The sequence below is a fragment of the Bos taurus genome, chromosome 5, assembly GCF_002263795.3.
Source record: "Bos taurus isolate L1 Dominette 01449 registration number 42190680 breed Hereford chromosome 5, ARS-UCD2.0, whole genome shotgun sequence".
NCBI lineage: Eukaryota > Metazoa > Chordata > Mammalia > Artiodactyla > Bovidae > Bos > Bos taurus.
The window spans coordinates 2323774-2349188 of NC_037332.1; the positions used below are offsets into that span (position 1 = coordinate 2323774).

Consider the following 25415-nt stretch of genomic DNA (forward strand, 5'->3'; position numbering starts at 1 on the left):
AGGCAAGTTGGCTCTGACATGAAAGCTGTTTATCAGAGTCATCTAAACTGTGATGTCCCTAAGAGTTGCTTTTTCAAATCTTATCCTGAGCCTGCATGAACGCACCTTGGCTTTAACAATTTTTTTTAATGAGAGTGGTCTTGGCTTGACTGTTCATTGTCATTGGCTTTGTTCTAGTCCGCCTTTGTAGCAGACGTGCATACAAGTGTCAGCACAGTTATGGTATCATTTTTATCTGCTGGAGAAAGGCTTATTACCCTTCTCTTTTCTCCTTAACACAGAGACACTGTAATATTAAACTTATGTAAAACAAATTTACATTCTTGTGTATATTTGTACTTTAGAATAATATATCATGTCAGACACTTCATTTCCAGTAAAAAGTTAAGAATTGTTTTACTGTAATTTCAGTGTTTTGCTTCCTTTGTCAAAATTCAAGGACCACATTAAAGTGAGGAGAACATATCTTGCATTACGACTAATATTTAATTATATCATTAGATGAATGGATTTTGACTTTGAAATATTAATAGTACATCATTTTACTAAAAAGTGAATCTCATGTGTGTGTCAGGTTCAACAAAGCTAGGCTATTAGCTGGGCTTATCTAATAGTTTTGCATTAAATATGGCCTATTTACATAAAATGATAAAGATTAGGTATTCATTTTCATAAACTATATCTACATACATATGTAACTATGTATACATGGATTCATTATCAATATCTTACTTTCCTTTTCGCTACAAAAATTGTCATCTCAAATATTTAATAGTGAAAATTGCTTAATTTTTCAATAGGCAGTAAAGAGTAGATTTCCACCATTGCAACTGTATTTTATATTTATTTTCTATGTTTGAAATAATAAGTCAAATGAAATTGTAATAAAGCTTTACCATACCCGTTATTTTACGGATATTCAAAGTAGGTTCATTTGGAAAATATTTTAAGTTACATATAATTTCAGTTGTCAGAGTGAAGTGATTTGAAAGTAACATTATCTTTATTTCTCCCACTCTTCATTTAGGAATATATTTTAAAGCAAGTTGCAACGACGTACATCAAGCTTGGTTGGCCAAAAAACAGTTTTAATGGATCTCTTGTCCAAGCGTCCTACCAACCCGAGTACGGTTTCATTTCTTATTTGCTCCCCCCAGAACCGTGCAACGACACACCACTAGAACCACTGTGACTGTCGCAGCGTGAGACGACCTTTCGTTCTGCATCTGTCATTTCCCTTTCCCGGAAGGACTGCTGGTGGACAGCACGGTTTGCACCACCTGGTACTGAGAACAGAGGCTTTTCTTGGCCATGTTTTAATTTAAAATCTGCCTCTACGGGTAGTTGAGATCTGAACCTAGACCCCTCACTAGAGAACTGTTTCCAGAGAAGACGTTTTTATGCACAACTCCCACCCTGCTTAATTATTTCTTACTCAGCAAAATGGAATCCCTGTGTCTGAAAATTATTTTGTGCTAATTATTTACATATGTACTGTAATGTAGTGTACTGAGTTACCCGTTCTCTCCAGATATTAACCCTGTTGGTTTTTCTTTTCCTTTTGATGATACCTAGAGAACTACGTAGAGAAGTTATAATGCTGGCATGTAGTTTTGGCAACAAACACTGTCACCAACAAGCATCAACACTTATTTCAGATTGGATTTCCAGCAACAGGAACAGGTAAGCTGAACCAAATCCTATTTTTCTGATATGATATGTACTACTTTCAGATTCTGAGTGGATGCTTTACATTCATTCACTGGAGAAAAACAAGACAAGATAAAAACACTGCAGAACTTTGTTTCAGGTTCACAGATTACCAAGCAGCCACCCGGAAGCCACAGTGTACATCTCTTTGGACTATTTTATCTAGTTTTAAACTACCTTTCTTAAGCCAGGCCCTTATTCTTCATATATAGAGTATCACCTTATTTCGAATCTTGCTAGCTTTGCTGTCACATGAAAACAAAATAATTGAATTTAGGTCAAACTCTGAAGTTCCTTAGAAAGGTTGCGGTATTTATTTATAAAACAACTGTGAGCATTTGATATAAATGAAGCAGCATAGCAAATGTTAATTGTAAAACCTAAAGACAAAAATGTTATGAAAAACCTTTAGTCTTTCAGTGACCTTTGATAGAAAGCTTAAACTTGTGTCTTATCTTGGAATTTCACAGTACAGTATTTTCATATATTATATGAGGTTAAAAAAATTTGATAGAATTATTTTTGACTTAAATATTATATTAAATGTCACTTAATGTTAATGAAAAAATATGAAGCATAAACAAAATCAAGGATCAGTGATTTTCATACTATAGTTTTTAAAAATATTTTAGGTGTATTTGAATTTCCAAAGATCATTATGTTCCATTTCTTTTTATACTCTGGGAAATTTTCAATCACACTTCTCCAGTCTTTGGCCACCTTGTTAAGGAGAGTCTGATCAGAAGGGTGAGGATTTAAGGAACAATTAGTTCAGAAGATTCTATTTTACATGCTTCAGGGGGCTTGTTCCTGGTGTCAGTGACTGAGACAGCCCCGTGGGCAACAGAAGGAGACTTGTTGTAGAAGAACATTGAGAACCACAAAGAGTATAATTTGTTTATGGAACAAAATGGTATTTGTCTTGCTGAGAGTTGTTTAGGTTTAAACTTATGTCTGACTCCAGATCAAAATGTAGCTCTCCTGCTTTAAAAGTTTGTGAGGGAAATCTTTCATTGCATTACTTAGTAATTAGTCAATCTCTCACCTTCTCTAGAGTTTTCCTCTTTTCTTTTTAAGTTAATCCTTGTTGACCGTACACTGAGCTAAGAAGGAAAATATTTTATTACTATCATCTCTCAATGGAACCATCATATACTAGAAGACAGTGATTAAATTCCTCATCACTCTTCTCTAGAACTAAAACATCTTCATTTTTTTAAAACTTATCCTTTTTGCTAAGTCCTCTAAAACCTTTTATATTAGTCTTAAAATGTTATTTAAAAAACTTTTCCTGTTTTTTTACCACCCCCTTCAATTCTATCACATGTAATTGGGCTATGAAAACTTAAACATTTATCCAAAATCAATACATCCAAAATGTGACTGAGATATTTAATCATATATACATTCAAGGAAAAAAAAGTGAAATATACTCTTTGACAACTGTGGTCTCAACTTTCTGCCCCTTTGTTTTTTTGTTTTGATTCTTTGATTGTTTTATTTGGCTATTTTACTTAAACGTGCTAACTTGCTTCAGTCGTTTCCTGAACTACAGCCCACCAGGCTCCTCTGTCCAAGTCTTCCCAGGCAAGAATAATGGAGTAAGTTGCCATTTCCTCCTCCAGAGGATTTTCCCGACTGAGGAATCAAAGGCATGTCTGTCCCTTCTCCTGCATTGGCAGGCATGTTCTTTTTTTTTTTTTTTTTTTAATTTAACTTTACAATATTGTATTGGTTTTGCCATATATCAAAATGAATCTGCCAAAAAGAGGCATGTTCTTTACCACTAGCTCCACCTGGAAAGCCCCTTATTTGGCTATAGATGTGTGCTTTTTCTCAGAACTGATAGCTGTTTTTGAACCCTTTCATGAATTTACTCATACTTACCTACATTCTTACTATTTTATTAGAACTGAACTTATACCTTTGTATTACCATAATTTCTCTAAGGAGTATTCAAACATGATATCATTTTCTACATTTAAAAATATAACTATCGGGAAAATTCTATCTTTAAAATAATTCATTTATTTAATGAAATTTTATTGAGCAATTCTCAGTAGCAGCTTTCACTTTCATGTGTTGGAGAAGGAAATGGCAATCCACTCCAGTGTTCTTGCCTGGAGAATCCCAGGGATGGGGGAGCCTGGTGGGCTGCCGTCTATGGGGTCGCACAGAGTCAGACACGACTGAAGTGACTTAGCAGTAGCAGCAGCAGCAGTAGCAGCTGGTAACCAAAAAACAAAGAGAAGAGGTGAAGCTCAAAATTCATAGGAGATACAGCTCTGTAAACAAATAGTGGTTCTTTGAAGCAAGAACCAAGCATAGGACAGTGTGTGAACCCGCAGAAGGGGGAGGTTGCTGCCTGTGAGACCCTGTGTTCTGCCTTATGAAGAGTGAGTGGGACCTAGATGACCGGGCCGCATGAGGCAGGGCTGGGTGTGTATGAGAATGTGAAGGGGGTGGTAGGGGTCCCAAACAGAAGGGAGGTGCATGGGTTGATGTTTAATTTTAAAAGAGTACAGCAGTTTTTGACTTGTGAGTCTGAACCCTCTATTACTTCCATAAACCCCTTATAAATGAAAGTGTCAGCTCATTTCAGTTCTTATAACTATTCTGCTTATTTGTGGTACAGTAGTTAAATTGGGGCCTAATTCTTTTAAATTTCTTTTGTTATTTCCTTCATTGTTTTTACATGGTCCTGTTTTGCTTCTTTTTGTGACTGGGCAAGTAAACCTGCTAAGTGAAACTAACTCTGTGTTTACTAAGAAATACTCAACCAGCCAGCCAAATGACATGCCCCAGCATACACCAGTGACCTCCTGGAGGAAATGTACATGATGCTCATGGGGCGGGCTGTATGTGAGATCAGAGGTTTCATCTGTAGTTAATAAAACAATAATGCACCGTGTAATTGGTGCTGAGTTTAACTTTCTTAAATTGAGTCAATTAAGGGGAGGGTTAGGTTTCTTTTTAAATGTGCCTGAAGTAACAGATGGAGAAGGCAATGGCACCCCACTCCAGTACTCTTGCCTGGAAAATCCCATGGACAGAGGAGCCTGGTAGGCTGCAGTCCATGGGGTCGCTAAGGGTCGGACATGACTGAGCGACTTCACTTTCACTTTTCACTTTCATGCATTGGAGAAGGAAATGGTAACCCACTCCAGTGTTCTTGCCTGGAGAATCCCAGGGACAGGGGAGCCTGGTGGGCTGCTGTCTATGGGGTCACACAGAGTCGGACATGACTGAAGTGACTTAGCAGCAGCAGAAGTAACAGACCAGTTTTGTTTGCTTGTTTTTGTTTAATTGGAACCTTAAAAGTCATCTTAAAAGACTCTCCAAAGGTAATGTTAAAGTGAAAGTGTTAGTCGCTCCATCATGTCTGACTTTTTTTTGACCCCATGGACTATAGCCTGCCAGGCTCCTCTGTCCATGGGATTTCCCTGGCAAGAATACTGGAGTGGGTTGTCACTCCCTCTCTAGGGGATCTTTCTGACCCAGGGATTGAACATGGGTCTCCTGCATTGCAGGCAGATTCTTTACTGTCTTATCCACAAGGTAACATCATAACATACTAAAAAATTTTGATCAGTGAGATGCTATATATTTGTGCTAATAAATCTAAAGGTCAAGGAGTCCTGGAAGAAGCAGCAGTTGCAAAGATCTGGGCTGCTTGTTACTATAAGCCTGGTCCTGATACACTGGGGAGATAGGTCAAATTAGTGGCACTGGAAAACAGAATGGAAAGTTGGTGCAAGGCTGGCTAATGGATCCAAAAAGTGCGGTGAAAGGCTAGAGATGGTAGCAGAAGTTAGAAAAATTCAAGAATTACAGTGGATGATACGTTGAATGAGTCAACATTCTGATCTCTTAAAATATTCAAATGCTACAGTGTGCTGAATTGTAACGGTGATGTCATGCATATAGACGGACTGAGCTGTGTTCAGGTCTTGTTAGGCTGTGGTTTGGGGACTAAGTTCAGCAGAATGCCACATTTCAGAAAAGAGACAAATCACCAAGCATTCGGGAGAGAACAATATAAATGATAAAAAAGATTGAGGAAACACCAGCTATGAGAGGAGGTCATGAGAACTGAGAATTTCACTCTAAAAAAAAGACTCACAAAAGATGATAGCTTTTTTGTATGAATAAAAAGCATAATAAAAAGGACAGAAATTGGTTTCTTTCACTGCTGGGTGGAAATAAATAAGAAATGATTGGCATGAACTTCAATGAGTAAAATAGAAGGGATATATTTTTTACTCTAAATGAATTATTATCTGAAAACCTCTGTATTAAAACACTTTTGAGATTGTACAGTTAACTACACAGGGATCTCAACATATCAGTGTGGGATTTTCTTTGAATAAACATGTAACCTGAAATTAAATGTGTCCATGATAACACAGCCTCTTAATTTTGTGTTAATGTCTTTCTCAAATAATATTAAAAGATATATTTTTTCTTTTTAAAAAAAATTTTTGGAGTAGAGTTGATTTACAATGTTATGTTAGTTTCAGGTGTGCAGCAAAGTGAATCAGTTGAGTCCAGTTCAGTCGCTCAGTCGTGTCTGACTCTTTGTGACCCCATGGACTGCAGTACACCAGGCTTCCCTGTCCATCACCAGCTCCCGGAGTCGGCGATGCCATGCAACCATCTCATCCTCTGTCATCCCCTTCTCCTCCTGCCTTCAGTCTTTCCCAGCATCAGGGTCTTTTCCAATGAGTCAGTTCTTCCCATCAGGTGGCCAAAGTATTGCAGTTTCAGCTTCAGCATCAGTCCTTCCAATGAACACCCAGGACTGATCTCCTTTAGGATGGACTGGTTGGATCGCCTTGCAGTCCAAGGGACTCTCAAAGGTCTTCTCCAATACCACATACATCTGCATATATCCACTCTTTTAGATTCTATTCCCATATAGGTCTATAGAGTACTGAGTAGAATTCCATGTGCTATTTGGTAGGTCCTTATTAGTTATCCATTTTATGTATACCAGTGTGTATATATATATATATACACACACACATATATATGTATATTTATATATTTATATATATTCATATATATATATATGAATCTCAATATTCCAATAAAGCTTTAAGCCAAGACAGGGTAAAGGTTTTAAATGGTTAATTTTTAAAAAGTAATCAGTAGTGATATCCATTCCCTAACATAAATTGATAACTGGTATCAATACTCTGGGCTTCCCTGGTGGCTCAGTGGTAAAGAATTCACCCACAATGAAGGAGATGCAGGTTCAATCCCTGGGTTGGGGAGGTCCCCTGAAAAGGAAATGGCAACCCACTCCAGTACTTTTGCTTGGGAAATCCCACGGACAGAGGAGCCTGGTGGGTTCTTGGGGTTGCAAAGTGTCAGACATGACTTAGAGACTAAACGACAACAAATCAATAATCTACTTTAAAAATACCCTAAAACAGCAGAAGACCTTGTTCATTGTGGGAAAGTAAAACTGCTTACTGAATTAAAATTTACCGTGAATTCATTTAAATTGAAAAAAATAAGGTCATTTTATAACAAAAATTGTAAGTAGGGGAGCCTCTGTGGAGCTTTGCAGCATACATAATACATAAGCTTAATATTGTTGTCCTTACTGATGATAATAATAATGAAAATTATATCTACTTTATTGAGTATTTATTACATTCCAGGCATTGGTCTAAGTGTATTTGGTATATGATTTTTTATTTTCCTTTTACAAAGAGAAATCCAAAACTTACAAAGGTTAAATGTAACTTGCCAAGATTATACAGCAATAGGTGGGGTTGGGGGAGAGATCTGGGCTTCCATCTAAAGCCTATCTTCTACCCTACAGCCTAGAATTCCGTGATAGTATATCAAATTTCCATATATCAGTAACAGATGTTTGTTAAAAAATGATAAAAACAAAACAAAACAAAGAAAAAACAAAAAAGGATACCCAAGAAAGCCAGTTTTTTCTGTGCACAAGAGTCACTGGGGAGACTAGTTAAAGAGTTTATACTGCCCCCTCAGAGCTCTGATTCATGGGTGAGATGGGGCCCAAGAATGTGACTTGCTAATAATTTAATAATTTTCCGTGTTATTAAAGATGCCGAGGCTGCTTATCTGTGGCCCACACTTTGGGAACCACTGGTATTAGGATTGGTTATGGTCTTCAGAGTCAAAGACACTGTGATCAAATTGCAGCCATTTGACTAAGTAAACTTAGGAAAATCACTTGGTACATCATCTGAAAAGTGGCAAGACTACTAACAACCAAACAGGTAGTGAGGATTATATAAAAGAATGCCTATAAGGACCTGACCCTTGTAAGAAATTATACAACATTCAGCATCTCTGAAGTTGGCTTCTACTTATTTTTTTTTTAGCTTAAAAAAATTTTTTTTTTCATTTAAATTTATTTATTTTATTTTGACCACCCCTGTGTAATGGGTTGGAGAAGGCAATGGCACCCCACTCCAGTGCTCTTGCCTGGAAAACCCATGGACAGAGGAGCCTGGTAGGCTGCAGTCCACGTGGTAGCGAAGAGTTGGACACAACTGAGTGACTTCGCTTTCACTTTTCACTTTCATGCATTGGAGAAGAAAATGGCAACCCACTCCAGTGTTCTTGCCTGGAGAATCCCAGGGACAGGGGAGCCTGTTGGGCTGCCGTCTACGGGGTTGCACAGAGTTGGACACGACTGAAGCGACTTAGCAGTAGCAGCAGCAGCAGTGTAATGGGTGGTGTGAATTTGAGATGGAGAAAGTAGAACAGTGTGGAATAGAACAGAATAAGACATTGATAGAATGCCTTCAATATTAGACTTAACTTTCTATAAATTTTGAGGATATAAGGATGTGACTTGTAACATAAAAAATAAAATAAAACATTACCATAGAGGTTCTAAATCAAGAGCAGGGGGACATTTGCCCCTCTCGCCACTGCCTGTCTTGGCCTCTGGGTAAATGTTAGTTTCCTCCCTGCCCTTAATCAGGTGCTGTTTTGGTACCTGCCCCTCCCTCAGTCATAGCTGTTGTTTAATCTCATAGTGTAAAGAGCTCTAGTTAAGTGCCTTTCCTTTTGTCTGCTCTTAGCCCATCAATAATTGTTGAACTTGTGTGAGAGCATAAAAGTGGCAGGACAAAGGGCTCTTTCCATTATGTTTTTTAGGTATTTGGTTCAGAAACCTCATGTTTTCTTCCCTGAAAACATAGATCCTAAGTTACTGGCCATGTTTTCACGTTATTATGGTCCTATTCCCTCTGCTCTTTACACTCTTTTTTGTATTCTTTCCACTACTCATCGGCCTGCTGTACGTTTTCCTACCAGCCAGTCCTGCCATTCTAGTGGTTGGTCACCAGCGTAGTCCTGTTGCAAACTAGTGAACACAGCTCAGAGTCTGTATGGAGCAGTGGGAGAGGCAGGGTTCCCCAAACCTCCAGTCAGTGGGGGTGAGGAATCAGGTTTGCTCCTAATTTGTCAGTAGGCAGCTGTGGGTTCAGACAAGTCTGTCAATGTCTCCAAGTTTTCAACCCTGTTTCTACAGTGAGGGAATTGTATCTAAATCTCTAGTACATCCCTCAACTCCAACAGTCCAAAATTTCACACTCACTGTGCTTGAACATAAATCATAGTTTCCTCACAACATGTCCAGTTTGGGTTCTCTTTTGATTGCATAGTTAAAGGGAGCATATGTTCTTTTATTGATGTGCTTAACAAGCATGTATCAGGCACTGTGCTAGACACTTTGAAGGAAGCATCCCTTCATTCAAGAAGTGCCAGCCCCTGTTACCTGACTGGCATTGAGAATACGTGATCTACACCCTTATCTGCACTAAAGATGAATGCAGGGGCAAGGAGGGGAGTGTAGGAAGGAGGCAGAAATTGTTCAAAATAATCACACAAAGCTAAAGATGAAACTTAGGTGTGTGATGCCCTGAGAAAATTTGACCAGTCCTGTGGAAATGTGACCAGAGCAGGGAGAGCAGGGAGAACTTCCAACCCTGATCACTGGGGCTGGAGATGAAGAGACAGGGCATATTTGAACATGACTGAGGAATGAAAGTGACAGGTGTTAATGAATGTTTGGATAGAAAAAATAAGAGAAAGGAAGGCAATGATGACAACTGATGAAAATAATCCCTTGGGCTCAAACTTTTATGCATATGAACTGCCTAAAATGGCATTTTAAGTCTATATTCAAAATTCTCCATCATACATTTAAATGACTTTTAAATTCCAGCATATTGTAAAAATAGACATTTTTTTCAGTAAAATTCTTTTCAGGCTTTTAAATGTCTCCAGTGGATCTGAGACACCATAGCTATTTTATACTCATCATTAGCCATTTAAAAATATGATTACTTATTTACTAAACACTGTTGCTGTTAAGTCGCTTCAGTCGTGTCTGACTCTGTGCGACCCCATAGACAGCAGCCCACCAGGCTCCCCCATCCCTGGGATTCTCTAGGCAAGAACACTGGAGTGGGTTGCCATTTCCTTCTCCAATGCATGAAAGTGAAAAGTGAAAGTGAAGTCGCTCAGACGTGTCTGATTCTTAGTGACTCCATGGACTGCAGCCTACCAGGGTCCTCTGTCCATGGGATTTTCCAGGCAAGAGTACTGGAGTGGGGTGCCATTGCCTTCTTCGTAATACTGTGCTAACAAATGTCACAAATTAAATACTTCACAGAATCATTACAATATGTAAAATTTTCTCTTTATTTGGTAGTGTAATAAAATGCACCCTCAGAAGACACAAGATGAGTGAATGACAAATATGCCTCTCTTCTGGAAAGTGAGACAAAGTGGGAGAAGGGTTTTTATGAGAAGAGAAATATCCATTTAAGAGTTTAGAATGCAGAAATGGATCGCCAAGTGTGTGTTAATCACACAGTCATGTCCAACTCTTTGCAGTTCCATGGACTGTAGCCCACCAGGCTCCTCTGTCCATGGGATTCTCCAGGCAAGAACACTGGAGTGGGTTGCCACTTCCTTCTCCAGGAGATCTTAGCAACCCAGGGATCGAACCCGGGTCCCCTGCATGGCAGGCAGGTTCTTTACCATCTGAGCCACCAGGGAAGCCCAGGGAATTATCCTTAGGTACTCCTTGAAAAGTCTTCCTTTATGCCTAGGGTTATGAACACGTCATTTTGAGGACACCCGCACTAGGATGTAGGAAGAAGTGGAATGGATGAGAAGTAGATGAAGTTGTCTAGGGAGAGAATGTAAGAAGGGAGTTCAAGGCCAAGAATTAGGAAATCACAGCATGGAGTAGCTGGGTGTAATTCACATGTGTTGAGGCCCCTGAGGGTGAATATTTATGGTGTATTCTAAAAGTTGTTTTATTTCCTCTGCCAATTTTTGTGTATTTTTCACTTACTATTAATCCTTTCCACTATAAATTTTTAAAGTTGCATCTATTAAACAGTGGTAAAGAATCCTCCTGCTAATGCAGGAGACACAAGAGACTCAGATTTGATCCCAGTGTCAGGAAGATCCTCCGAGGTAGGAAATGGCAACCTACTCCAGTATTCTTGCTGTAAAATTCCACAGACAGAGGAGCCTGGCAGGTTACAGTCCATGGGGCTGCAAAGAGTCGGACATGACTGACTGTACAAACATACATATATATCTGTAAATAAAGATATGTAAAAATGGTATAAAATCTAAGAACTGTATACTTTTTCTTGTAGATGTCCCCAAGGGACTTTATATAAATTTTAGTTTTACTTTAACTCATATCCATCAAAAATGCAACTAATTGCCTCTACCTTGCATTATAAAATAGACATTTTATATCTAAAATAATTTAAAAAATACTTTTATGATTGTTTCATGTTTCAAATATTTGACTCACAACATCCTCTTTCAGTGTTAGCCAATACTGCTTTTACAAGTAGTGTATTTCTTTACCTCCTAACCAATATCTGGCATAAAATCTATTTTTCTGGGGGGTTAAAATATCAGAAATTATTTCATTTTTAATTTCTAAGAATTTAGGAAGTATACTACAAAAGGCAATTATAGTCCCAGTGTATTATATTAAGAAACTTCAAACTGATTGACCTGTATTTTCAGTCATTCTCATTTTTACTTATATGTGAGCATCCTATGTGTAATTTATTTGGCTAGTTATTTATTTCACATTGTGCACAGTTCAGATACTGTTAATAGAGGACTTCATGCACTATGGATGTGATTTCCTTCTTTAATCTTTTTTTTTTTTTATAACAGACTAGTCCTTTGAAGTGAGAAGAATATAATGAATTAGCTACTAGAATGTTTGTAGTGTAGATTTAAAAAGTACTTTCAGCTAGTTTTCCCTTTGCTTAATCCAAAACTTGAGAGCATGTACTTTTGTTTACTTTTATCTTTGCTGTTCAGTTGTTATATCCTGTTCGACTCTCTGTGACCCTATGGATTGCAGCACACCAGGCTTCCTTGTCCTTCACTATCTCGTGGAGTTTTGCTCAAGCTCTTGTCCAATTAAGTCCATGATGCCTTCCAACCATCTCATCCTCTGTCACATCCTTCTCCTCCTGCCCTCAATCTTTTCCAGCATCAGGGACTTTTCCAACAAGTCAGCTCTTTGTATCAGGTGGCCAAAGTATTGGAGCTTCAGCATCAATCCTTCCAAAGAGTATTCAAGATTGATTTCCTTCAGGACTGAGTGGTTTGATCTCCTTGCTGTCCAAGGCACTCTCAAGAGTCTTCTCCAGCACCACAATTTTTTTAAATTTATTTTTTTATTGAAGGACAATTGCTTTACAGAATTTTGTTTTCTGTCAAACCTCAACATGAATCAGCCATCAGTTCAGTTCAGTTCAGTCGCTCAGTCGTGTCTGACTCTTTGCGACTCCATGAATCACAGCACGCCAGGCCTCCCTGTCCATCACCAACTCCTGGAGTTCACTCAGACTCATATCCATCGAGTCGGTGATGCCATCCAACCATCTCATCCTCTGTAGTCCCCTTCTCCTCCTGCCCCCAATCCCTCCCAGCATCAGGGTCTTTTTCAGTGAGTCAGCTCTTTGCATGAGGTGGCCAAAGTATTAGAGTTTCAGCTTCAGCATCAGTCCTTCCAATGAATACCCAGGACTGATCTCCTTTAGAAATGACTGGTTGGATCTCCTTGCAGTCCAAGGCACTCTCAAGAGTCTTCTCCAACACCACAGTTCAAAAGCATCAATACTTCGGCGCTCAGCTTTCTTCACAGTCCAACTCTCACATCCGTACATGACCACTGGAAAAACCATAGCCTTGACTAGACGGACCTTTGTTGGCAAAATAATGTCTCTGCTTTTTAATATGCTATCTAGGTTGGTCATAACTTTCCTTCCAAGGAGTAAGTGTCTTTTAATTTCATGGCTGCAGTCACCATCTGCAGTGATTTTGGAGCCCCCAAAAATAAAGTCTGACATTGTCATATATATGTATATAGGTATACATATATCCCCTCCCTTTTGAACCTCCCTCTGCTCTCCCTCCCCATCCCACCCCTCTAGGTTGATACAGAGCCCCTGTTTGAGTTTCCTGAGCCATACAGGAAATTCTCGTTGGCTATCTATTTTATATATGGTGATGTAAGTTTCCATGTTATTTGCTCCATACATCTCACCCTCTGCTCCCCTCTCCCCATGTCCATAAGTCTATTTTCTATGTCCATTTCTCCAGTGCTACCCTGTAAATAAATTCTTCAGAACCATTTTTCTAGATTTGACATATGCAGCACCACAATTTGAAAACAGCAGTTCTTAGGTGCTCAGTCTTCTTTCTGGTCCAGCCCTCACATCAGTACATGAATTACTGGAAAAGCCATAGCTTTGACTATATGGACCTTTGTTGGCAAAGTGATGTCTCTGTTTTTTTAACATACTGTCTATATTTGTCATTGCTTTCACTTCAAGGAGGAAGCATCTTTTAATTTCATGGCTGCTGTCACCCTCCACAGTGATTTAGGAGCCCAGGGAAAAAAAATATATCACTGTTTCCCCTTTTTCCACATCTATTTGCCATGAAGAGATGGGACTGGATACCATGATCTTAGTCTTTTGAATGTTCAGTTTTAAGCCAGCTTTTTCACTCTCCTCTTTCATCAAGAGGCTCTTTAGTTCCTCTTCGATTTCTTCCATAAGGGTAGTGCCATCTTCATATCTGAGGTTGTTGATATTTCTCCCTGGCAGTCTTGATTCCAGTTTATGAGTCATCTTGCCCGGCATTTTGCATGATGTAACTTATATGCAGAGTATTTCGTATTCTGCATATAAGTTAAATAAGCAAGGTCACAATATACAATCTTGACATACTCCTTTCCCAGTTTTGAGCCAATCTGTTGTTCCATGTCCGGTTCTAACTGTTGCTTCTTGACTTGCATCCAGATATCTAAGGAGACACATAAGGTGCTCTGATATTCCTATCTCTTTTAAGAATTTTCCATGCTGCTGCTGCTGCTAAGTCGCTTCAGTCGTGTCTGACTCTGTGCAACCCCATAGACGGCAGCCCACCAGGCTCCCCCATCTCTGGGATTCTCCAGGCAAGAACACTGGAGTGGGTTGCCATTTCCTCCTCCAATGCATGAATGTGAAAAGTGAAAATGAAGTCGCTCAGTCGTGTCTGACTCTTAGCGACCCCATGGACTGCAGCCTACCAGGCTCCTCCATCCATGGGATTTTCCAGGCAAGAGTACTGGAGTGGGTTGCCATTGCCTTCTCCATAGTTTGCTGTGATCCTTTAAAGGATAAATACTTTCCTTCTATTACCTTTATGTTCTAGGAATTTTATATTTCAGTAGTTGTGGCCGGTTACTTTATTATGAATTGTTTTTGCATAAACCCAACAAAGATAATCTTTAAAGCAAAAAGTGTTGTGGGAACCTCTGGAATAATTCACAATTATCATCAAAATTATTGCCATCATTGATGTCTTTTTATTAATTTATTCCTCAGTAGTTTTTCAAAGTTAAAGCATAAAATCTTAAATATGCTGCATCCGTCACTGTGATCAATGCAAAATTACAAAGTCAAGTTTACAAGTCACATTTGAATAATGGAATACCTGGATCATAACTTGAAAGTTTGAAAGTTTTTAACTTTCAGCTTGATTTCTAAAATAAAGTAGTATGTCTTCCACAGTAATATCTACTTAATGTGGTTAATCAATATTAATTCAGACTCTGTCAGCATTTTATTGGAGAAGGCAATGGCACCCCACTCCAATACTCTTGCCTGGAAAATCCCATTGGCGGAGGAGCCTGGTAGGTTGCAGTCCATGGGGTGGCTAAGACTCGGACATGACTGAGCGACTTCACTTTCACCTTTCACTTTCATGCATTGGAGAAGGAAATGGCAACCCACTCCAGTGTTCTTGCCTGGAGAATCCCAGGGATGGGGAGCCTGGTGGGCTGCTGTCTATGGGGTCGCACAGAGTTGGACACGACTGAAGAGACTTAGCAGCAGTAGCAGTATTTTATTCATGTACCAAACATACCCTGAGTCTCTACCATATCCCAGGCATTGGGCTAAAAGGCACTGGTATTCAGTGATGAGCTAAAGGACAGTTTCTTCTTTCCTGAAGTTGACAGTCCAGTGGGATAGACTGAGACTAATCAGATGTCATACAAATACTGTATAATTTTAGTGTATTGAGAACCAGAGGGAGATTTATAAGACAGAAACAATGTGACCCATCAGTAAGGCTGACATTCCTGCAGAGTGACAATTGACCTGAGGCCTGCAGAAAAGATACACACTCAGTAGGCAAAGAGGGAAAGATGTTAAGAGGAAGGAACCGTGTATAAAAATGGCCTTCGTTATTATCTATTTTATAGATAGTAGTGTGTATATGTCAACCCCAATCTCCAAATTTATCCCTCTCTCCACCCTTTCGCCCCTGGTAACTGTAAGTTTGTTTTCCGTATCTGTGACTTTATCCGGGAACTCTTCTCAATATGTGTTAATGACCTATATGGAAAAAGAATCTAAAATGACTGGATATATGTATATGTACAACTGATCAATTTTACTGTACAGAAACTCATACAAAATTATAAATCAACTATACTCCAATCATTTTTTTAAGTCACCTTAAAATATAGCCTTCTTCCTCAAAGTAATTTATCAAGATTGAAGTCTTGGTACTGTGAAAAATTTAGCTGATTGTGCAGAATCTATACTGACCCAAGAACATCCTCTGGTAGCATTATAATTTCATTTTCAGTTAATCAGTTTTGTTTTTATTTACTGAAAAAAGCAAAAATTCCAGTTAATTGATTAAGCTCCATCATCAAAACTTAAGAAGGAGATTTTTTGCTAAGATTAAAATATATTAACAAATAGAAATGTATTGATAAACTATGGAGAAGAGAAGTAATATATGAAATGTAGCAAGTAGACTTGCTATCTGAATTGATCCAATTATGAATTCCTTTGTCAAACTGGAAATCTTTTACATAACTAGTAATCAATCATGACCTGCCTGACTTTCTGTATAAGGAGAAATCATGCATTAAAATTAATTTGTTGTTCCGTCACTCAGTCATGTCCGACTCTGCAACGCCATGAACATGCTAAGCTTCCCTGTCCTTCACCATCTCCCAGGACTTGCTCAAACTCATGTCCATTGAGTCAGTGATTCCATCCAACCATCTCATCCTCTGTCGTCCCCTTCTCCTCTTGCCTTCAATCTTTCCCAGCATCAGGGTCTTTTCCAAGGAGTCAGCTCTTTGCACCAGGTGGCCAAAGTATTGGAGCTTCAGCTTAAGCATCAGTCCTTCCAGTGAATATTCAGGGTTGATTTCCTTTAGAATTGACTGGTTTGATCTCTTTGCAGTCCAGGAGACTCTCAAGAGTCTTTTTCAACACCACAGTTCAAAAGCATCAGTTCTTCGGTGCTCAGCCATCTTTCTGGTCCATGTCTCACATCCATACATGACCACTGGAAAAACTGTAGCTTTGACTACATGGACCTTTGTTGGCAAAGTATGTCTCTGCTTTTTAATATGCTGTCTAGGTTGGTCATGACTTTTCTTCCAAGGAACAAGTGTCTTTTAAATTCATGGTCGCAGTCACCATCTGCAGTGATTTTGGAGCCCAAGAAAATAAAGTCTCTCACTGTTTCCATTGTTTCCCCATCTATTTGCCATGAACTGAAGGTCCATCTAGTCAAGGCTATGGTTTTTCCAGTGGTCATGTATGGATGTGAGAGTTGGACTGTGAAGAAAGCTGAGCACCAAAGAATTGATGCTTTTGAACCATGGTGTTGGAGAAGACTCTTGAGAGTCCCTTGGATTGCAAGGAGGTCCAACCAGTCCATTCTAAAGGAGATCAGCCCTGGGTGTTCTTTGGAAGGAATGATGCTAAAGCTGAAACGCCAATACTTTGGCCACCTCATGCAAAGAGTTGACTCATTGGAAAAGACTCTGATGCTGGGAGGAATTGGGGGCAGGAGGAGAAGGGGATGACAGAGGATGAGATGGCTGGATGGCATCACCGACTTGATGGATATAAGTCTGAGTGAACTCCAGGAGTTGGTGATGGACAGGGAGGCCTGGTGTGCTGCAATTCACGGGGTCGCAAAGAGTTGGACATGACTGAGCGACTGAACTGAACTGAACTGAACTGATGGGACTGAATGCCATGATCTTAGTTTTTTGAATGTTGGGTTTTAAGTCAGCTTTTTCACTCTCCTCTTTCACCCTCATCAAGAGGCTCTTTAGTTCATCTTTGCTTTCTTCTGTAAGGGTGGTATCATCTGTGTGTCTGAGGTTACTGATATTTCCCCCAGCAGTCTTGATTCCAACTTGTGCTTCATATAGCCCGGCATTTCTCATGATGTACTTTGCACATAAGTTAAATAAGCAGGGTGACAGTATACTCAAGAAGTGGCAATAACTAAATGTAGAAGACTTGATAGTCTGTCTTCTCCTTATGCTTCTCTAGAATCACACTGAAAGTAACTCTTTTTCTTGCCATTTGGAGAATTCAGTATATGTTATCTCAGTTCAGTTCATCATCAGATGAATACTTGACTGAATGACCTCCTTGCAGAATGTACTTTTAATTTACTTTTTGGTGTAGCAGGGATTTTAATTGCATTGAGAGCTAATATAACTCTGGTAAGTGCATGATTCTATTAATTTTCTTATAGTCACATTTAGTTTGTAATATAAATGCATTAATGATTGTATATTCTAATTTAAAATGCAGAAATAATCATACACTTATTTTCCATTTCCCAACTCTTTTGGCTTTTCCTGACATTTTACTTTAAAAAATTATATTACTGGACATGCTTAGAGGCAAATAGTCAATAGTGTTTTTTCAAAGTATTTTAATTTTTATAGAGTGTGCTTTTGAAAATGGCTTCATCTAACTTAACTTTTTGTCTTCTTTTTGTCTAATTGGCTTTTCCCCCATTTCTGCCAAAAATAATTTTCTTGTCATGCTAGCATTGTTTGCCTAATATTATACCAATTTTAGGCAGAACACTATTGAACTCTTGTGTCATCTGTCAAAAGATATGTATTAATTAGTTGTAGAATAGCTCTATTTTAACTGCCTAACTGTTTATCACAGTATAAGTACTAAGTGAATATAGATTTACATGGGCAACACAGGGAGCAATGGTTATTAAATGTACCATAGTAATCATTATTTACTAAGCCAGAGCAGAAACACCAACATAAATATTTGCAGCTTCAAAAGCATTCTTATGTACTAACACAGAGTAGATTATACTGATGGGTTCAAGATTCATTGATTATAAGGTTTATTTCAACTACTTGAAGCACTATAAGTAAGAAATTTCCTCCACATTTTCCAAAAATAATATAAGCATTGCTATTAGCATTAACATTTCTTTTATATTTTCCCCCTTATAATTAAGACTTAGGACTGATTTTTATACATATAATTTACTCTATCTCAAAATGAAAATAATTCATGTGAGTCTTTCTAATAATAGTGTGATAGTGAAAGTCATTCAGTCATGTCCAACTGTTTGCAAACCCATGGAGTATACAGTCCTTGGAATTCCTTCTCCAGGCCAGAATACTGGAGTGGGTTCCCTTCTCCAGGGGATCTTCCCAACCCAGGGATTAAACCCAGGTCTCCCAAATTGCAGGCAGATTCTTTACCAGCTGAGCCACCAGGGAAGCCCAAGGATACTGGAGTGGGTAGTTTATCCCTTCTCCAACAGATTTTCCCAACCCAGGAATTTAACCAGAGTCTCCTGCATTGCAGGCAGGTTCTTTACCAGCTGCCTGGTGTGATGATATTTACTCCATATTGTGATAATGTTAATGAAAGATGTTCCTAAATATCAAATATTGTTTTGTGTAACCCATATCTTAAAATATCTGAAAATGAGAAAGAACTTTGATTACTTGTAATTTCTTAGCAATAATAGGAAAAATAAAAACACATGCACAGGGAGAGGGTGGGGAGATTTGGGAGAATAGCATTGAAACATGTATAATATCATGTATGAAACGAGTCGCCAGTCCAGGTTCGATGCACAGTACTGGATGCTTGGGGCTGGTGCACTGGGACGACCCAGAGGGAGGGTGGGGAGGGAGGAGGGAGGAGGGTTCAGGATGGGGAACGCGGGTATACCTGTGGCGGATTCATTTCGATATTTGGCAAAACTAATACAAGATTGTAAAGTTTAAAAATAAAATTAAAAAAAAAAACACATGCACATACTTGCATGGACTGAAAAGATACATTCATATCTTCTAAAAGCTATGTCTAAATCCTAAACCCCATCTGTGAATGTGATCTTATTTGGAAATAAGATTTTTGCAGATATAATTAAATTAATGATTTTGAGCTGAGATTTCATGGATTAAAGGTGTACCCTAAGTCCCATCTTCAGTGTCCTCATCAGAAGCAGAAGAGAAAGAATAGAGAGACACAGAAGAAAATCCATGTGAAGATGGAGGCAGAAATGGAAGTAATTCACTTGCAAGCCAAGGGATGACGAGGATTGGCAGAGCCACCAGAAGCTAGGAGAGATGCATGGAACATATTCCTCAGAACCCGCAGGAGAAGGCACCCTGCTGACACCTTGCTGGGACTTCTAGCCATAAGAACTGTGAGAAAATACATTTCTGTTATTTTAAGCAACCAAATTTGAGGCAATTTGTTATGGCAGCTTTAGGAAACTAATACACACAACTTAGCCTCTGCCTTGGAACCAGAACTCGATACATGCAGGTTTTTGGATTGTTTCTCTATCTGATGGGATTTCAAGGAGTGCTAGTGATGTCAAATAAGACTTCTAACTTTCTTTGACCTCATCCTATTCTTACTTAAGATATTCATTGTGAAACGGAGGAATAAAAGAAGATGTTGAGAAGGCAGGTTCTTGTTCCTCAAAAATTCAGAGAAAATTAATATCATGATTCCTCAGAATACCATTTTTTTAATTGTGTAAGAAAAAAAGAGGAGAGTGGCCTATGGCATGAAGATAAACTAATAAAGATAGCCCTAAAATTCACAACAGAGAATCCATCCTCATGTTTCAGGCTCTCTTCACATCTAAATATTTAGAAAGACATTTTTTTGTCTTTCTAGTGATTTGAGATCCTTTCTATAATCAAAAAAAAAAAAAAGAAGTTAAAAAATTGAAGTGACTTTGATTTTTATATATAAACAAATCTTGCTTATTTTATGCTGAGATGAGCATTTAATGCAAGCATTCAGTGTGCGTTCTTCCGCTTTCTCTTTATACAAATAACAACGCTATACCCAGTACCTGCCAGTTCCGTGTATATGTGCACACATACATTTCACTTATTTCAGAGTCATAACAATTGTGTTGACTCCTTCAAAGTGTATGTTTTTACAGAAATGGAACTAAATTCTTTATAACTATTTTAATTATCAAAAAGTATTTTTTAATTAATCTTTATTCTTTGACAGGTAAAGTTTATCACAGATTTTGCTACTTTTTCACAGGAGGATCAAAGTATATTTCAGTGAAAACATAGAACATCCAGGATTTAATGGGCATAAGAATATTTCTCTATTTTAAAAAAATTACAACATTTTCTTATACAATGAATCTAACAGTTAAAATTATGAAAATGTACAGATTTACTTTCTGGTTAATGCACAGACACACACATACAGAATAGTAAAATTTACTTTAGCTAAATAAAATCTTTCAGTTAGGGACCTTTCAAGTGAGGAAAATTTATTAATTATTGCCTACTCATGACAGCTTCCTTGTTACACTTAAAGAATTAACTAAATGGCTGTAGTTGATTCTTCCCAAGCTGGACAATCAGCCTTATTAACCACAGTGACCTTGACAGCACATTATAAATGAAGGTAGACCTCATTTGTACATGGCCATATATTTGCAGATGTGGTACTTTGATGGATACAATAAATTGGTGCACTTTTCAGCCTTTGTATGAAGAATTCCAGACAAGGACTGTTGCTATAAACTACTCCTCAACAACAAGAGTTGTTTTCCAGGTGGAGCTGATGTCATCCAGTGGAGTTTTCATAAGCATTCAAGCCTGGATCATGATTGGAATGAGAACAGTGCTATAGTTTTGCAGTTGGAGCTTATGTATTATTCCTGTCATTATCTTCCATCTTAAAAGTGAGCCTAGAGTACTTATTGCTAATCATTGTGATTCAGAAAACACCACCTATATTTAAAATTCATATCATACGGGGCACTTCAATTTACAGTGCTCTGACCTGAACTAGGTGAAGAAGAAGCTTAAATATTCAAGGATTGGGATAGAGCAGATTGGAGATTCATTGGAAAGCCACGCATAATAGGCACGCAATTACCGGGAAACAATTAGGAAACAATTTATCTGCTCTTTAACACAGGCATCTATAAACAGGGTAATTTATCAGCCATTTCACAACTTGTACTACAACTGTATACCTCTTAAGTTTTAAATTATGTTATGCTTTTAGAGTTATTTATACTCGCAGCCTACGTCTCAGTTTTCAAGTGAGTCATCATAGATATCTTAATTTTTCTACATTCGTTATAAACCAGTTTGATTTTTTTAAGTTCTTATAGGCATAATTGATTCTAGATGTCATAAGTGTTCTGAGTTATGAAATGTTAAATAACTGTGTTCTAGGGTTTTCAGTGGGAGAAGGAAATGGCAACCCACTCCAGTGTTCTTGCCTGGAGAATCTCAGGGACAGAGGAGCCTGGTGGGCTGCCATCTGTGGGGTTGCACAGAGTCGGACACGACTGAAGCGATTTAGCAGCAGCAGCAGTAGCAGGGTTTTCAGTAGAACATATTGAAAAATCTCACCTTTACGTTTTTGCAGGTTTTGGTCATGCCAGTCTGTCATCATCACTCTGAATTTTTTGGCAACTCTGTATATGTCTCGTGTGTTTTTCTACCTTTCATTCGATGTCTCCTTCTTTTTAGTCCTATTCTTTTTAATCTTGTGTCTGGGCCACTTGGTTTCTTTTGTTTTTGTGCTTTTGCAATTATATTTTATAAAATGGTCTTACAGCCCAGAAACTTGACTCTCACCATTCCCTTCCCTTCCCACCCAATAGAAATAATAGCTACTTTATTTATAGAAACTTAAAGGTTTAAAATATAATGTCATATTTATTATTTCAGCCTAAGCAAAGTGAACGTCCCTTTTAAAGTTCATTCTAATTATAAAAGTCATTTAAAACGAGTGCAGTTATCTTAAAATATACTTTTGATACATTCAAGATATTGAGTTAAAGTGACTGACCCCTTCCCAGCAGTCCTTTTTCTTTCAACTAGGAACATCAGCATATGCTTCTTTACAATATGCAAAGTGAAAATGTGAAGAGGTTTTGAACATCAGTTCAGGACACATTTTATTTTATTTTTATTTATTTATTTATTTACTTTACAATATTGTATTGGTTTTAAATACAGTTGGGCTATAGTTCACCAGGTTTGCCCGTACTCTATTTTTTTCTTTTTTTGAGGTAAAAAGGATATTTCTTTTGCTGTGCTCAGTGTTTAGTGGGAATGGGCAGGCTTGTGGGCACCAGTAAGAGGGCTCTTCAGAAACAGAGCAACCCCTTGTAGGAAGGATACCCCTGAGAGCATTGTTGCTGCCTCACCAACTGTGTACTTCACATGGGATTCTGTTCTCTCTCGGCCAGGGGGCTTGTAGAGATACTAAGGAACTGTAGTCCTTGGGTTGCCAGGGTTTTTGTATGGATTCAGTAGCATAGGTGGCGCCAGTGGTAAAGAACCTGCCTGCCAGTGCAGGAGACATAAGAAATGGGGGTTCAATCCCTAGGTTGGGAAGATGTCCTGGAGGAGGAAATGGAAACCCACTCTAGTATTCTTGCCTGGAGAATCCCTTGGACAGAGGGGCATGGCGGGCTACAGTCCATGGGGTTGCACAGAGTCGGATACGACTGAGGCGACTTAGCCCACATGCATACCAGTCAAGTTAGGTGGAATTAAAACAGTGACATGCTAGTAAAGTAATGCTCAAAATTCTCCAAGCCAGGCTTCAGCAATATGTGAACCATGAACTTCCTGATGTTCAAGCTGGTTTTAGAAAAGGCAGAGGAACCAGAGATCAAATTGCCAACATCCGCTGGATCATGGAAAAAGCAAGAGAGTTCCAGAAAAACATCTGTTTCTGCTTTATTGACTATGCTAAAGCCTTTGACTGTGTGGATCACAATCAACTGTGGAAAATTCTGAAAGAGATAGGAATACCAGACCACCTGATCTGCCTCTTGAGAAATTTGTATGCAGGTCAGGAAGCAACAGTTTAGAACTGGACATGGAACAACAGACTGGTTCCAAATAGGAAAAGGAGTTCTTCAAGGCTGTATATTGTCACCCTGTTTGTTTAACTTATATGCAGAGTACATCATGAGAAACGCTGGACTGGAAGAAGCACAAGCTGGAATCAAGATTGCCGGGAGAAATATCAATAACCTCAGATATGCAGATGACACCACCCTTATGGCAGAAAGTGAAGAGGAACTCAAAAGCCTCTTGATGAAAGTGAAAGTGGAGAATGAAAAAGTTGGCTTAAAGCTCAGCATTCAGAAAATGAAGATCATGGCATCCGGTCCCACCACTTCATGGGAAATAGATGGGGAAACAGTGGAAACAGTGTCAGACTTTATTTTTCTGGGCTCCAAAATCACTACAGATGGTGACTGCAGCCATGAAATTAAAAGAGGCTTACTCCTTGGAAGGAAAGTTATGACCAACCTAGATAGCATATTGAAAAGCAGAGACATTACTTTGCCAATGAAGGTTCATCTAGTCAAGGCTATGTTTTTTCCAGTGGTCATGTATGGATGTGAGAGTTGGACTGTGAAGAAGGCTGAGTGCCGAAGAATTGATGCTTTTGAACTGTGGTGTTGGAGAAGACTCCTGAGAGTCCCTTGGACTGCAAGGAGATCCAACCAGTCCATTCTGAAGGAGATCAGCCCTGGGATTTCTTTGGAAGGAATGATGCTAAAGCTGAAACTCCAGTACTTTGGCCACCTCATGCAAAGAGTTGACTCATTGGAAAAGACTCTGATGCTGGGAGGGATTGGGGGCATGAGGAGAAGGGGATAACAGAGGATGAAATGGCTGGATGGCATCACCGACTTGATGGACATGTATTTGGGTGAACTCCAGGAGTTGGTGATGGACAGGGAGGCCTGGCGTGCTGCAGTTCATGGGGTCCCAAAGAGTCGGACACGACTGAGCAACTGATCTGATCTGATTTTATTGTAATGCTTTAAACCTGAGATGTATGTCATTCATGACCTTTATAATTAATCCTTCATTTTTAGCAAGGTTGGCTGAAACCTTTATTTTTGCTTTCTTTTTAGTCCAGTACTCATTTGAGAATGATAGGAGTATTTGTTGCCACTGCATCTTAATAATAGTAGCAATAAAAATGATGAAGAGGATGATGAATGTTATTGTTACCTATTTTCTATGTTCATACCTATTTTCTCTGAATGTAGACAATTTTCTATGTCCCCTGTATTTGGCTATGCACAATATTTATCTGAAGTCCATACTGAACTCTTGATATGCACCATTATCATGTGAATATCAAATGAAACATTATTTCATTTAATCATTGCAACAATGCTCTAAGGAATTATTATTCCCATTTTCCAGATGAGACTGACAGGAAGGTGCAAGAAGTCACACATTCCCTCTATATAGCTTTAATTTTTATTCACTATGACTTTCTTAGCAGCAGCCAAGGGACCAAGGGCTCAAGATAGAATGAGAAGTGAGCGTAGAAGACAAAATGGACAGGGCCAGCCTTTGATAATGCAGGTTATTTTTCAGTCAGGTATTTTAAAGTCTAGGACTGTGTGCCCTGAAAGAAGTTAGAGTGTTTGTAAGTATAAGACAGAACAAGATATAGAATGTTGGTGGAGGAAGCCTCGACCATGGCTGTCTTTTAATTTTTAGTTAGAATAGGTAAATGATATTTCAAATGATGTAGTTAACTGAAAATTAATTACAGTGAATTAAATGGTAGGCCCACTCGGTATCAATGGTATGTGTAGTGCCACTGAAAGAAGAGGCTAGTGATTTGAAAAATCTTTTTTATTGTCTTTGAAAATAATTAAATGCACATTTCAAAGTTAATACAACCACTAATGAAAAGAAGCTTTGTACTAACAGAGCAGGAAGGGACCTTAGAACTCATGTACTTTAAAAGCCTTTGTCCAATTAGGGTAAAAAGTGAAGCCCAAAG

The 25415-nt window shown here is 38.6% G+C and overlaps 1 protein-coding gene across 1 annotated transcript in view; it reads left to right on the plus strand.

The window, feature by feature from the left end:
- Positions 1–25415, plus strand: part of TRHDE (thyrotropin releasing hormone degrading enzyme) — a 448987-nt gene that overhangs the window by 402204 nt on the left and 21368 nt on the right. Inside the window, exons 14-15 of the mRNA XM_002687170.7 lie at positions 1028–1125; positions 1576–1683. Coding sequence (XP_002687216.4) covers positions 1028–1125; positions 1576–1683 — 206 coding nt within the window. The remainder of the gene's footprint in view (positions 1–1027; positions 1126–1575; positions 1684–25415) is intronic.